The sequence below is a fragment of the Xenopus laevis genome, chromosome 5L (assembly GCF_017654675.1).
Source record: "Xenopus laevis strain J_2021 chromosome 5L, Xenopus_laevis_v10.1, whole genome shotgun sequence".
Lineage (NCBI taxonomy): Eukaryota > Metazoa > Chordata > Amphibia > Anura > Pipidae > Xenopus > Xenopus laevis.
Genome location: NC_054379.1, coordinates 138,812,862 through 138,829,116, shown reverse-complemented (window position 1 = coordinate 138,829,116; position 16,255 = coordinate 138,812,862). Strand labels below are relative to the sequence as shown.

The following is a 16,255-nucleotide window of genomic DNA, read 5'->3' as shown; positions in this document are numbered from 1 at the left end:
TCCGAGAAAATCGTGGTCTCACGATCAGGATCTGATCTTTTAAAAAGATCTCAGATCTTCCAAGAGCTTGAAGAAAGCATCAGCCTCCTGTTGTGCATGACTGATTTACACTGATTGTGACACTTTGGGATTTGTGGCTACATTATCCCAATACTTGTTTGTTCTTCTGGTAAGGACACATTTGAATGCATTCCTTAATGTATATGTCACTCAAAGTGTCCTACTCTGCTACTTTCAGACTGATGCTCAGATTTCATCACTGAAGAAGGATTCCATGGGGAAAATTTTGAGTGGTTGCACTGCTTTGGTTCTCTCGCAAAAGTGCCCCAAGATCACTGTTGCAAGAGAAAACGTAGGCACTTTAGGCCCCATATTCCTTTTAAGTGTCCTGTAGATAAATCCTACCATAAATGTAGTTAAAATAGCCTCCTCCGTTAATGAGACTGCCATGCAATGAGCTAAACTGGCTCTTGTATAGTAAATTGGCTTCTAAAGAAAGGAAGATATGTCTCTGCTGTGAGAGAGGTGACAGATAAATGAGCAGTATCTGCGGTGGTCTGTGTTTAAAGCTTATTTGCCGTTGTTTCATTATGCAGATGAATGCAGAATTACAACAGGGATCCAGGCCGGGAGCCAGCAAACATATCTAGGCCATATAATAATAATACAAATGCTGGCAAAGAGGGAACATGCTTTTGTACCTATTTGTTGTTTGCTAAAATAAAATAATTTCAAGCTGAACATTTAGATTTACAAAGCATGAAACTCAGGACAGGTTTTCTTCTGGTCTCCAAATACCCGTTTTGCCATTAATTTACTATTCTTAATAAGGGTCAGGCCACACAGGGCGTTTTGGGGAGATTTGGTCGCCAAACGCCTTCCCTGAATCTGCGCCGGCTAAAATGAAAGAAACGCCGGCGCTAATCACACGCGGCGATTCGTTTTCCGAAGTCACCTGAAGTTTCCACTTCCGCTGCAAAAACGAGGCGATTAGTCGCCAGGCGAGCAAATCTCCCCTAAAGGGGACTTGTTGGGGGTTATTTATCAAGGTCCGAATTTATCTCAATATCGGCTGCTACAAACCTGCTCGGGTTTTTAACACTTATTTATGATGACATTTTCCTGAAAATTTGCTTTGCGGGAAAAGCTCTGATTTTCACAATTTTTTTGTGAATTTTCCCAGAAAACTCTGAATTTTTCAGGAGTTTTTATCCGAAAGCTCCGAATACATCGTGAAATTGCCCGAAACCCCCGACACAACCAAAAATCAATGGGACTGTTCCCATTGACTTTTATGCAACCTCGACAGGTTTGAGATGCTGTGTTTTTATATTCTGGCTTTTTAGCCCTCTGGGTTTAATAAATTCTGAAAAATTTGTGATTTTTTTAAAAGTACGATTTTATTAAAAAAAAAATCACAAATTTTTCGGAATTTCGGGTATTCGGAGCTTAGTGTCAGAATAAGTTATTGACATTGCAATATACACCTCCATAGAAGGAATGTGCTTTTAATAGTTGCCTGTTCTTCTTTTGTGACGAAAAGTCACGTGATTTTCCCACCTGCCCCTAATTTACATATGCAAATTAGGATTTGGTTCGGCTAGGCACAAGGATTCGGCCGAATCCTGCTGAAAAAGCCCGAATCCTGGCCGAATCCCGAACTGAATCCTGGATTCGGTGCATCCCTACCTGTTGTACTGCATCGCTGAAAATTTCCCCAAAAAAACCTTGGCTGGCTGCTTTCCCTTTTCTAAAACCCTCTGCTGTAAACTGAATTTCTTGTATCCTGTTGCTATGAGTTCACAATTCTGGGTCATGATGCCCCAATCCAACATTCTTTTGGACTTTACTAATACACCTTACTATTCTAGTTAGATCTCAATCAATTTCCGTTTTTTCCCTTGGAGACCACAAAAGATGCATATTTCTAAAGCATCCATGTGCAACAGTGGATAACCAAACAAAATATTGACTAATGCCCCGGCACTGTTGGTAGGTCCGTTCACCTTGGTTTTGCCGTGGATATTTAGAAGATACAACCAGTTATTGCGTTCTCAAAATTAACCATGAAATTAGCATCATATCAACCGTATTTCTATATTAAGAAATATGTTCTTGTTTCCAGGACTTCACTGTGAGCTTTACAAGGACCCGTGTATCAATGTCAGTTGCCAGAATGGAGGAACGTGTAACAGTGAAGGAATGAACACCAGCTGTGTCTGTGCTCCTGGGTTTATAGGTGAATATTTATAATGGAAATAATTATGTCTGGTAATAATATGTTCATTTGAAAAAAAGGTATGTTCCTTTATGACTTGCATAGGAATTTTTGTTAAAGAAAAGAACTAAGCAACCAGCATACTGATTAAAGGGGTTGTTCGCCTTAAAATAAACTCTTAGGGGGTTATTTACTAAATCTGAATATATATCATTGTTTCAATAAAAAAAGCTAGCCCAAACTCCCATCCCCGATTTTACCTTATTAACTCAATTTAATCGATCGGTAAAAAACTCAATAATATAGAGTGAAAACCCAAATCATATGCTTTTTTTCAAACTTTTCCCATGAATCGTTAGATTTTTCGGGGTTTTTGCCCCAAAACCCCGAATTTACCCGATTATCCATCTAAATCCAGCGCAGACCACAACATCATCCAACTGGGAAAGGAACATCTCCCATTGACTTATACATGACCTCGACAGGTCTGAGATGGCGGATTTACAGATTCAGGCTTTTTGCAGCATCGGGTATAATAAATTTCGAAATCTTTTTTCTCCAAAAAGACTGACCAGATAAATTCGAGGTTTATTAAATATACCCCTCAAAGGGCACCTAGCACACCGAAAATCAAACACATATTAACAATCTGACCAGTACAACATAAACATATTTAATTTAATTGAAAAAAGTGCAGGTTTTAAAAAATCCCTTACTTTGTCAAATGGGTTCTTACACTGAGGGAGGCCATACTTAGACTATAACAGAGACTATAATATGCAAACTTCCAGCAGGTGGCAGCACTACTAAACAGCAGCTAACACAGAGGTTTGGCTGATTTGAAAATAGCTTAGAAGGGTTGATAAGCAACAAGGAATTTCAACTGAGCATGTGCGAGATTTCAGAGCTGCAGTTGGCTGGGAAGATATAGTTAGGAGGAGCCAGTGAAATCCAAGATGTCTGCCTCAGCTAGAACTGCAGTGGAGATAGGGGAGATCTTGCAGAAGGTATAGTGAGCTGATGATTTACATTATACAAACTGTTTTAAAAATCGGATTTCTTGAACTTTCACATAGTGTATTTACTTAGGAAATGATTTTAGTTATGATTGGTGCCCTTTAACATGATGTAGAAAGTGATATTCTGAGACAATTTGCAATTGGTTTTAATTTTTTACATTTTTGTGCTTTGGAGTTATTTCGTTTTTATTCAGCAGCTCTCTCAGTTTGCATTTTCAGCAAGCTGGTTGCTAGGGTCCAAATTACCCTAGCAACCATGAATTGATTTGAGTAAGAGACTGGAATATGAATAAGGGCCTGCATAGAAAGATGAGTAATAAAAAAATGCTTAGCTTTTTTTTTTTGCATTGCTTGCTCTGTGTAGTTCTCCCTACAGCCTAGTAACTTCTGCCAATGACAACAGCTCATTTTCACATGTACCTTTAATGCTGTTACGGGGGTGGCTTAATGTTGCACAATGTGACTGTTTGTTTCCACGCAGGTGAGCAGTGTGAAACTGATGTTAATGAGTGTGACAGCAACCCATGCCACCATGCCAGCACCTGCGTAGACCAGGTCAATGGTTACACCTGTCACTGTCCTCATGGCTGGGTTGGGGCCACCTGTGAAATTCGTAAGTACAACATTCTTGATGCGCTTGTTATCATTTTGTGAAAGGATACCTTTAAAAGCAACGCTTCACCTTTCCATTAAGTTAAGTTCTAGCATGTTATAGAATGCCCCATTCTTAGCAACTTAATCATTACAAAAATACTCTTTTTCAGTAAATTCATGTTTACGTTGAGAGAATTCACTAGGTGGCTAAAAAAATGAAGCTAAAAGCTATACAAACGAGAAAAAAAAAAATATAGAGAGCAGATTTATTAAATGTTCATGATAGTTTAGACTGATAGTTTAGCTCTGGTTTCATGAAAAAGAGGGGGAAATAGAAAAGCAGTTGTCTGTACATTGTCCTCTCTTTTGTGCAGATCTGCAGTGGAAAGCTGGACACATGGCAGAAAGTCTCACCAATATGCCTCGTCACTCGCTCTATATAATCATTGGAGCACTCTGTGTGGCCTTTGTACTCATGTTGATTATTCTCATCGTGGGGATCTGCAGAATCAGTCGCATTGAGTACCAGGGATCCTCCAGACCCGCGTATGAGGAGTTCTACAACTGTAGAAGCATTGACAGCGAATTCAGCAGTGCAATAGAATCAATTAGACACGCGAGGTGAGTCAAAACCAGTGAAAACTTCTACATCAACTGCTTGTGGCTTTCGGAAAATTTTCCCGCATCCCAGACACCAACGGGCATTATGTAAAGAAAGTTTCAACGTTTGCACCAGGATAAATAAATTGGTGCAATTATAAACCTTCACAATCACAGAGAGAACTATTTTATCAGGAAATTATACTGTACATCATTTTTTTTTTAAAAAAACAGCATATTAGAGGGGTTAAGGTGGCCATAAAAGGCCAGATTTTTTACTTTCACCAAACGTTCCGACTTATCGGATGGTTCATGGTGGATGAACGATCGTCGGATGAACGATCGTCTCAACATTATTGTTTGCAAATTTGATAGGATGAGTTTGAAAATTTTGGTCTTTCAGCAATAAAATTGGGCAATGGGCGTGAATTCAGGGCAGCCATCAAGGGGGGACAGGGGGGAGAGTTGTAGGGGGCCCTGAGGTTAAGGGGGGCCTGGCCACGCCACACTTACTTGATTAGCCGGGCCCCCCATCTTTCTGAGAGCTGCTGACTTCGGGAAGGCATGGTCGTTTAAGGGGCCCTAGCTACCAATTTTCTCATAATGTGGGGGGGGGCCAGGCTACCAATTTTTTTCTCATGAGGGGTCCTAGCCACCAATATTTTTTAATGGGGGGGGCCCTGGCCACAAATGTTTTTTATGGGGGGCCCTGACCACCAATATCTTTTTATTTTTTATTAACATATGGGAACCCTTGCCACCAAAATTTCTTTTGTTTTTTTACTGTGTAGTGGGGGGCGGACCTGTGGGGTGGGGAGGGCGGACCTGTAGGTGAGGCTTGCGTTGGGTGCAGCCCAGGAAATTTTGTCGTATGGGGCCCAAGATTTCTGATGGCAGTCCTGCGTGAATTACAGACATTTGTCGTAGAACGATCGTTCTTTGCGCATGTCAGGATTGTAGCACAAGTCAACAAACATATACGGAAGAACCCGAACGTTCTTTGCTGAAAGCGTCATTTGTAACCATATGAACTATGTAAAGAAATAAATTGGTGCTGACTGCAGGAATATCACCCTATCCCCTCATATGTGAAAGAAGTTTATTATGCCAACCATAGCATAAATCCATATGTCTGCATGGAGCAGGGAAGGAGAAACTGACTATATCCTACAGACAGTGATACAATGCTGGCACCACTCCTACTGTCCGATGAGGCAAACACACTGCTACAAGTGTGAAAGTGCAGGGTATACAGTCTGTCTGAGTGTTAAAAATGCAGTTGCAACTTTGTCTGATCATATAATCATTCTCCGTGGATGGCATATCGTATGGTAAAACAATCGCCAGACGATCGTTTAACGATATGATCATTCATCGCAGAACGATAAAAGTATGCTTGTGTATGGCCACCTCTACTTACCAATGTCCCAGACACAAGTGGTAGTGCAAAATGGCACCCCTTGGTTCTCATTTATCCGGTACTTGCTTCTGGGGCATTGCTGCACCTCACAAGGTATAGAGCAAAGCACTGCAAGGGTCAAGGCAGTTCTGTGCAAAAAGCCTGCCATAGCCCTTTCCTTTCCCTAAAAACAAAAATAAAGATTTTGAAAAGAAAAGCCTGCCATAAAGCAGGTGGTAAGGACTGAACACCTATGCGTCCGCAGGCACTCTAATCTGCTCATCTGAATGATGTGCAGGTTAAAATGGTCATACTGCTCATCTAGGTATGTGACAAAACAAGCAGATTTTTTACCGATTTGGCTACCTACATGGTGTACCAATTTGGGCTGAATTGATCATTTGGTCCCAGGGCCAATGATCAGATTATAATAGGCACCTATACAGGACTGGCATATAGATATATATCTGCCTGTTTTTTGTCCAGATGTCTGTTGGGAAAGCAGTCATAGAGGGCACATGCACGGGCAGATAAGCTACCAACTGTCATAATGATCTAACATGGGCAGCTTTAGGGGGTTTCATGGGGGGGATGTATTGCTTGTGTGGAGAATGCTTTTTGCCTCCCCTGGTAACATGCTCGGTGATGCCCCCATGAAACAAATTTTGCATCTCGCTCATTGGCGCAGTTCCCCTCACCAGAAGAATATGGTGTAAAATCTGGGAAAATGTAAAAAACTTTATTACGCATTATATTTGATCATTAGTAATAATATTAAGGATAAATATTAAGTAGTGAGTACTAATAGCATGACACCATATTAAGAGACGACAAATGCATGGTCCTTAACATAATGGGAATATAATTTCAGTGTTTTTTGCTTATCCCAAATATCTAACTTTGTTCTTCTTACCTATACCAGGTTTGGCAAGAAGTCCCGACCTGCCATGTACGATGCAACCCCTGTGTCTTATGAGGACTACAGCCCTGATGATAAGCCTCTTGTTACACTGATCAAGACAAAGGATTTGTAATCTCTCCCAGCATCCCATATTTAGATCCAGGAGTCCAGGGGGGATGATCTTCATTCAGAAGTAAAAATAACTAAACTGACTAACTGTTTTTAAGGAAAAAAAAAAATCTGAGATGTCTTTCTTTACTGAGCAGTTTACCACCTCTAGAAATCCTTCAAGGCATGGTGTCTCAACTGAAAAATAACCTATTCACTGCCAGAGACGGGCTCCAGTTACCCCCGACAGTGAAAGGGTTAAACCAGTTGGGAAGAAATAACAGATTTCTTAGCGAAATTCTGATATGTTAGCATTGTTACAGCCGGAACCGTATGCAGGCTTTATGTGTAGATGTAGGGGCGTATACGATACATATTTTATCTGTCGATAGGCATAGTAGGAGTCTACAATGTTGTGTTGTGAAGAAAAAAAATATTCAAAACCGAGTGGTTAATTCTTTCTAACCACAATTTACTAGATTTTTTCGTTTAGCTTTCATCTCTGCATGGTTTGCAAACAATAATGCTGCAATGTTTTCTAGAATCTGCTCTTGAATCGATGTACCTGTTCATCCTCCTGTTGTGTTGCTACAACCAGCTCTCGTATAAATGATAGAAAGCAAATTAGAAATAGAATGAGATTTTCTTTTGTGTGTGTCTTAAAAACAGCAACGATTTTTTCTAAATTGTGATTAAGCAAGGCGTCTTATTTGAAATAACGCAGATTTTGTCTTGGACTTTTCTGCTCATTAGCTTGTGCATTGCATTGTCCAGTATTCTTATTTATATTCAGTAGGCATTTGATTACTTGGTCTTTTTTCAGCTCTTTTCTTGGATCCTCCAGATATTCTAAATAAATGTTATCAAACCACCTTTTGTAGCTGACGTCATTATTCCTTTCACCCATTTACTTGCATGTCTCTGCATTGCATATTCAAATTATGTTTTCATCCCTTGAGTTAATTACCTTTTTATGGCAAGACAGTACTTTATTTGCTTTAATAGCCACTAAATGTCACTGTCTAGCATTATACAGCTTGTTATCCACAAAAATCCCCGACTTCCTCTCAATAAAGAAGGCACCTAGCACACCACCATTCAATATATATTTCTCATTTGTTTTATTTCTAACGAAGTGCATAACCTTGTAATAATCAACATCGAATCTCACTTGCTAATTTACTGCCCATTTCATCTATTTAGTAAAATCACTTTGCAGCATCTGAATTTGTATATTTTAGTATCATCAGCAAAATTACATATAACAAGTTGAAGAGCAAAGGGTCAAGGACAGATTCCTGCAGTACTCCACTACCAACACTCGTCCAAATAGAAAATCTTCAATCTATCACCATGTTTTGTAATCTAGTATCCTTAAGCCAGTTGTCTATCCAACTACAAATATTATGTTTCAGGCTAATATTCATTAATTTAATTAGTAACACTCTGTTTGGTACTGTACAAAACTCTAAAACAAAAATCACATCCACTGCCATTTCTGAGTCTAAGTTTCTGCACACCTCCTTGTAGAAGGCAATTAGTTTGGCAAGATCTATTACACATAAAACCATGCTGGCATGAACTTATAGTATTGTGATTTCCCCCCTTTTGAATAGTGGCAACATTTAGGCAATGGGCCAATCGCTCTGCACCTTGCCAGACATTAAAGAATTATGAAAGGTTAAGTAAAGAAGTTTGGCAAACACAGAGCTAAGCTCTTTTGGTACCATTGGATAAGTACCATCTGGTCCCGGCCTTTATTATCTTCAAATATTCTAGTCTCTTTTGAATTTCCTCCTGAGTTACCCATGCATTAATAGTATACAGCTAAGTAATGATAATTTACAATATTTTGCTTCAATAAAAATGTACACATGACTAAAAGGGTATCAGTTGCATCCTTCTCTTAAAGTAAGCTTTTACAAGCAGGGCCCTCCTCCTATTGTCTTCTAATAATATCCAATTGTAACTTTGAATGTTTGATGGAGGAGGTATAATGGTCTGGGACTGTTTTGCATGGTTTCTGGTTCCTTTTAAAGCAAACCTTAGGGCTGTCTCGTTCAGTAGCATTCTTGAAAATACCATGATTCCTACTTTCTACACAATGGTGTCTATACTGAATAGGTTAACAGTAATGGGAGTGAAGGAATCCAAATGCTCTGCACAGAGCCCTAATCTCAAACCAACTAGAAACCAGAGAGATAATTTGGAACTCTATAACTGTGATGGCCTGAATCTCAACATCAGTGTCCAACATCACTATCGCTATTGTGACTGAATGGCAAAATCCTATCGACAATGTTCCAACATCTAGTAAACAGCACTGAATAGTAAAGGAGAATACTTTGGGTTGCTGAGCAAGGATTCCATTGTATTATTCTTTGTTTACCAGGTTTGTGTCTCCTCCACAACACATTGATCAAGGAAGATGTCTCTTTTGGCTAGTATGCCCTTGTCACTGTCATGAATTTAGACATTATACTGAAGCTGAAGGCAAAGACAGGCATCACCAGTGAGACAGAATTCCAGCAGAGAAGGCTGAGATAAAGGTGCAGGCAGACCATCTTAATCACCGATGACTGTATGGATTCTTGAGTGAGAGTGAAGTCGTAGTTTTAGCAGTAAGCTAAAGTGAGAAGTCTGATAAAAAGGCAGAAGTCAAACACATAAAGGAATCAGCAGTACAGATCTACATTTATTTAACCTCTCCCACAAGTACTCCAACCTGTGAACCAGTGACATGGAATTTCCAAACTGGATAGGTGACCAAATTGGTGCCAAAAGAAAAAAAATCCTGGGGAAACTTTACTTCCTCTTACATCCTACTCCAACTATCAACACATATCATTACATTAGTAGTGTAATAACGGCGAAGCAAACCCCATAACTGAGGAAGCCCAGGGTAAGTAGGAGCAAGGTAAGGACAACATGAGCAAACAGGGATTACTGGTCATGACCCTGGGAGCTTGCACAGGCTGATTTTATTCTTGCTGTTGGCCCATGGATGTGAATACCTAACCTATATTATACATACCTATATGTAGAATTATGGTTCTATTTTTTTAGGACAATGTCATGGCACACACAACATTACCATCACCCGGAGTAAGAAAAGGATTATGTATTACTCTTAAAATTAAAAATTACTTTATTAAGACCAAAGTCTTAATAATCACTTTTAAACAAGACACTTTTCATGTCGACGCACAAATAATGCCAAGGCCTGGCTGTGGCAGCAACTCCTGTTAGCTATTGCCTGTCATCAGGAGAAGATGCTTGAAATATAAACATTTATCAGGGCTGGCAGATAGGAGGGGGCATAAGTATAGCCGAGTGGATCTCTCAGTGACCACGGTTGCAGACATTTATGGAAAAAAAAATGATTCCTATCACACATCATCTTTTATGTATGTAACACCAGCAAGTTACACAGCACTTTACATTAACATTTTATAAACAGTGGCCTTACAATAATATAACAAACAAGGTTTATAAATATAGACATTATACTGAAGCTGAAGGCAAACACAGGCATCACTAGTGAGCCAGAATTCCAGCAGAGAAGGCTGAGATAAAGGTGCAGGCAGACTATGGATTAGTTCACAAAAAAAAGTCACCTCTCCTATTATATTTTTACATATACACTCTGACACCTAGTTTGAAGAGCACATAAAAATACATCAGATGGGTATTGTTAAGCTGCCTGTGACTGATTCTCCAGAAGCCAATCACAATGCCCAGCTCAGAGATGCTCACAATTGTTTGGTACACTTCAACAGACTAAAGGCAGGGCTTGCTTTAATAATTGGACAATGGGGTAGTATTAAGGGGAAGAGCCCATCCATAATGATAAAAGAATTAATACTGAAGCTGATTATTGCTTTTCTAGCAGCCAGAAATTGTGTGTATTAGGAAGTTTAGAGCCCTACTGAGAGAAAAGGCTGCTGAGGTCCATAGACTGGATCTCTCGCTTTACTAGTTGTTTTTGTCAAAAACTAGGCAGTTTCACAGTCTAGTCACCCCTAGCAACCAATCAGATGTCTGATTTTAACCAGGTGAGCTGTAGACTAGTAATGTGCGGTTAAAGTTTTTCGCGATCCGCTCCCACCTAACACGGCCTGGTCGGTCCATCCCCTCTATTTATAGACATGTGCCCACCCTGTGCTGATGTCACAAAAGGGGAGGGCAGGTGCAAGTCTATATATCGACAGGCCAGTGTTAGGTCACGACTTGAAGATTTTTTGTAGTAGCTGGCCCGAACCAGCACGACTGGCCGGCCTGCACATCACTACTGTAGACCCTTTCTGTTGATTAGCTGAGAAAGGTGAGTAGGCCTGTAGGAATCTTTGTACCTTTTATGTCCTACCAACAAATATAGGATTGGTGTTGCCAAAACATGGCTGAATGAATCGCATGACTGGGCAGTTAATATCAGCGGCTATACTGCCTGTTAGGCAGGATTTAAAAGCTAAAATAAAGGAGGAGGTTATGTTAGAAAAGGAGGGGGCAGAAGCCATATGGGTAGAGATCTTCACTGCTTTAAAAAAGCCCAGCAAAGTCTTTTTATACTATGACCTTAGATAAATAAGTTAGGGACCGCCATATGGGGTTTACCTTGAAGTGGTATGGTCGCTTTTCAACTTTATGATCATAACTTTGTAACTAACAACCCCTGTTTTGTAAACACATGCACTTGCATTTATACTGAATTGCTTATGAGACAGGGGCCCAGGGAAGTGCATTGTAAGTAGCACTTCCATTATACTTAAATATACTTTGATTTAGCCTTAAGAGTGCTTCCACAACCCCCAAATTTCGTGATTTGGACCCTAGCAACCAGATTGCTGACACTGCAAACTGGAGAGCTGCTGAATAAAAAGCGAAATAACTCAAAAACCACAAATAATAAAAAATGAAAACTAATTGCAAATTGTCTCAGAATATCCCTCCCTACATCATACTAACAGTTAACTCAAAGGTGGACAAACCCTTTAAGAAGGGGTTGGGTGGCTTTTTAGCAAGTGAGGGAATACAGGGTTATGGGAGATGGCTCATAGTACAAGTTGATCCAGGGACTGGTCCGATTGCCATTCTGGAGTCAGGAAGGAATTGTCCCCTCTGAGGCAAATTGGAGAGTTTTTTTGCCTTCCTCTAGATCAACTGGCAGTTAGGTAGGTTAATAAAAAGTAAAGAGGTTGAACTTGTTGGACTTGTGTATTTTTCCAACCTAATTTACTATGTTACTTACTATGTTACTATGGTAATGAAATCACACAAGGAGTAGGATGAACTGACCAAACAAAGTGACATTATTTAGATACATTAAATAGCTCGGGGATAAACATTCTCCACAGCACAGAGTAGACGAATTTACTGTATATGACATTGCTGTCTCCATTCCCTCTCCAGTCCTACCTGTCACACCACACATCCAGCTCTATCACCACAACTGCAGGACCACCTCCATCACTGCTGGCGCGCTGCGAAAAGCGGGTGATTATTGGCTCCTCCTAATGAGTAGCTGGCACTTTTTCCATAGGAAAACCTATTGGATACGTGGGATTATCGGGCGGGCCTTTTAAGAAAGCTCCTCCCATTTCTCAGTAGGGGAATACGGCTGCCAATCTGAAAGGCCACGCCCATGGTGTCTGGGAGCTGAGAGGAGCCTGGGTTAAGGAGGATAACGGGGCGGTGAGGAACCAGGTCTTTTTCGAGCGCGGGATCTTTTGGCCCTTTGCTAAACAGCGCCGGGCAGTCTGTGGAGAACCCTGAGGGAAATGTGGCAGCCGGCGAGCGAAAGGCTGCAGGTAAGTAGCGCGCTAAGGGTGGGGAGCAGAGAATGCCGGGATGTGAGACCTGACTGTGGAGCAGAGATTGTTTCCAGACGCTGGTTATGCTGAGCTGTGTGTAGCGGCTTTCAGCTGGGACAACTGCTCTGGGCCTCGTTCCTACTGGGCGCAAACAGGCCGGCACTTGTGTTTGCTCTAATTCAGACCAGACCTGCTGCACCATATCTGTATGTGAATCTGTATGTGAATCTGTATGTGAATCTGTTGCGCCTGCAGCCACTGCAGCTCTCACTCTAATAGTCTCTGTGACTGTGGGATAGCAGGTATAGTAGGGAGAGATGGTGTCTATAGTAACAGTGGGATAATAGTCTCTGGGAAGGGAGTGTGGCTGTTAGATAGCAGGTATAGTAGGGAGAGATGGTGCCTATAGTAACAGTGGGATAATAGTCTCTGGGAAGGGAGTGTGACTGTGGGATAGCAGGTATAGTAGGGAGAGATGGTGCCTATAGTAACAGTGGGATAATAGTCTCTGGGAAGGGAGTGTGACTGTGGGATAGCAGGTATAGTAGGGAGAGATGGTGTCTATAGTAACAGTGGGATAATAGTCTCTGGGAAGGGAGTGTGACTGTGGGATAGCAGGTATAGTAGGGAGACATGGTGCCTATAGTAACAGTGGGATACTAGTCTCTGGGAATGGTCAGTAGGGCAAAGTAGCACCAGTAGTATTTTGTGCTACATAAACATAAGCTCTTGAGTTGTTAGAGGGCACTGGAAGCTGTGGTTGAATAACCAGTTGAAGGTTTTAGATTAGACAGTAATAATCGACAAAGAGGGTCTGGGGGTTTTACTCATTATTACAAAGATCTCTTGTGGGTTACATAGTTAAATTGGGTTGAAAAAAGACAAAGTCCATCAAGTTCAACCCCTCCAAATGAAAACCCATCATCCATACACACACCCCTCCCTACTTTCACATAAATTCTATATACCCATACCTATACTAACTATAGAGTTTAGTATCACAATAGCCTTTGATATTATGTCTGTCCAAAAAATTATCCAAGCCATTCTTAAAGGCATTAACTGAATCGGCATCACAACATCACCCGGCTGGCTTGGTTTTGTCTTGCGTCGTTGGGATTGTAGTCAATTACCATATTGATAGTGATAATTAGCAAGCAATTTATGAATATCAGTTTCTGGAAGCAGTGTAGTGGTATGCAAGTGAAATAGTTACCAGTATGTTCAGCAGCACGTGTCACAGGTTCCAGTTAGTAGGCTGACACCAGCCAGGAGGCTAAAGTTTGGGAATGGTGATGGAGGGGGTTACCCAAGTGACACTATATGGCAAGGGGCAGCATTGACGCACCAGTTATTTTTGATATTGGCTAATAATCACTATCCATTTGACATATGGAATTCTTAGGCTTGCCCCATACATCCCAAGGACTGGTCCAACAGTTAGTTATGTTCTGGCACATGACCCAGTGAATGTAGTATGTACTAGTGCGGGTCATTGGTTGGGCCCGTTTTACATTTTGCTGATTGTATCAGAGATTGGTTGCCAAGGCTGATCACTAGCCTCATGCGCGAACTGATGATAATAAAGCTTTAACAATTCCAATATACAGTATGGAGCCAGCTTAATACGGTCTGACGAGTTATAGTGACTTTGTGTGGGGTGCAACAGAGGAACCCCAATACTACCATTATCTAAGGAATGTCGGGGAAATTGGGAAATTCTTCCATGGGGAACAAGTTGATTAATTTATACAAGTTTTCATAAAACACCACTGTGACTGTTTAATTATTTAGTTATTGATCAGTTATGAGTTAAAAAATGTAATGTTTTGCTTTTCCCAGTTAGTAAAACAAATTATTGTTGTGTGATATTAGTTTAAAAATTATTCTATCACGTTTATACACGTGATCCCAAATATTCCTATATCTAAAATAGATGTGTATATATAGAACAATTCATTATTCACTTGTATAAAATACAATACCTTTTCAGTGCATCTACCCTGGAATGGCTGCACTAAACTTTTCTCCAAAAAAAACATACAAGAATTAAGTTTAGACAAGAAACCCCAGCCCCAATCTCAGACTATAGAGACCCCTGCTAAAACCTTGTCCTGTAAGGATACCTTAAAGTACCAGTAACATAATTTTTTTTTTTTTAAATTCGTTTGTATACAACAAAAAAAAAACAGACAAATTAAACTTTGAAATTTATTAAGAATAACTTACTGAAACTCAGCTTGCGCCCCTCTTCAGAAAAGGCAATCCTCCCTGCCTTCCCTGTAGGAGATAGCCAGGAAGGAAAAATCGATCGCCGAATGATGGATCGTCGCCCTGTCGTCTTTTCTGAAGAGGAGTGCAAGTGGAGTTTCAGGAAGTTATTTCTTAATAAAGACAATTTGGCAATTTTAAAGTTTCATTTTTTTTTTTTTTTTTTGTATACAAACAAATTTTTTTAAAATATTTGATGTTACTGGTCCTTTAAAGAAATGCCAGTAAAAACTCAATGTTTGGACATTTATTTATCACAGAACAAAGCAGGTAATAAATGTAGAGGACATAAAGGAGAGTTACTTTTCATTGCTTCAGATCTGGGAAACTGTTTTCTTTTTCACTCACAATTCTGTTTACAGTGCAATATAATAAGGCGTGCAATGAAATGTATGTAATTAGCGGCAGTGGTGCATCTGACTTCTCAATTAAGATTAGGGCATCCGCTTCCCGCGATTTGTTACATTTGTCTGGTTATTCAAAACAAAATTGGGTTATTGTATTGCTTGTGCCATACTGTTCTCATCCGATTTCATTAGAATTTAGTGCTTTTCCAACTCTATCAAGACTTTTATCTTTGGTGCTTGCTTATATTAAAGAGATTTTTTTTTTTTTTTTTTTTTGGTCTTGTTCAGGTATAAACCTTCTGAACGGTTTTTATGTTTCCATTTGCGTTTGATCCAACGGTTTTGTCTCAAGTCTGGTCTGTGCTTAGAACTCCTGTAGTGAGAGTACTTACGATCCCTTCGTTCCTCTCACCCTTGGCACACTGCCAGTCTCACTAGATTCCATAATTTACATTCCACTTTTTTTTTTTTTTTTAAACGCAACGAGGAAGTGATTTATCTTCATCCCTCTATGTAGAGCATATGTACTTCCAGTCAATGTACTAATCACCTGATTAGTGCTGCTCCCACACGTGCACACATTAATAAGCCGCTAACCACAGAAGCCTTTTGGGGTTTGTGTATGATCCTGATTTTCCTAAATTAATTTGTAATGGAGTTTGATTACTTACACACTCACCACCATGCTTTCTCAGTGGGTGGGAGCACAGAACTGTCAGCTCTCCAGTAAAGAGTGAACTACAACTTTTTATCATTCTATGTAGGGGTTGAACTTGATGGACTTTGTCTTCTTTCAACCCGTTTTAACTAGTAAACATAACACTGTGGAAAAGCCAGAGGGCCAAAGGTTGTCTTTCATAATTGTTTCATGTTCATATATGTGGCAAACTTTAATAAAAGCAATGAGGGGAAGAATAAAATACTTTTGATTCTTCCACCTGTTCTTCATATGGTTATTTATTTTGTTCATTACTAAAACTAATGAACT

At 40.1% G+C, this 16,255-nt stretch overlaps 2 protein-coding genes across 3 annotated transcripts in view; both read left to right on the top strand.

The window, feature by feature from the left end:
* The window catches only part of dner.L (delta/notch like EGF repeat containing L homeolog), a 118,762-nt gene extending 111,052 nt beyond the window's left edge, over positions 1 to 7,710 (top strand). The window contains 4 exon segments of the mRNA NM_001094060.1: positions 2,126 to 2,239; positions 3,719 to 3,850; positions 4,206 to 4,452; positions 6,753 to 7,710. Of these exon segments, the coding sequence (NP_001087529.1) occupies positions 2,126 to 2,239; positions 3,719 to 3,850; positions 4,206 to 4,452; positions 6,753 to 6,864 (605 nt within the window). The 3' untranslated portion in view covers positions 6,865 to 7,710.
* Positions 7,711 to 12,425: 4,715 nt separating this feature from the next.
* Positions 12,426 to 16,255, top strand: part of pid1.L (phosphotyrosine interaction domain containing 1 L homeolog) — a 62,232-nt gene continuing 58,402 nt past the window's right edge. The window contains exon 1 of one of the 2 annotated variants that reach the window (XM_018262161.2): positions 12,426 to 12,646. In XM_018262161.2, the coding sequence (XP_018117650.1) occupies positions 12,617 to 12,646 (30 nt within the window). In that variant the 5' untranslated portion in view covers positions 12,426 to 12,616. 2 annotated transcript variants of the gene reach the window in all.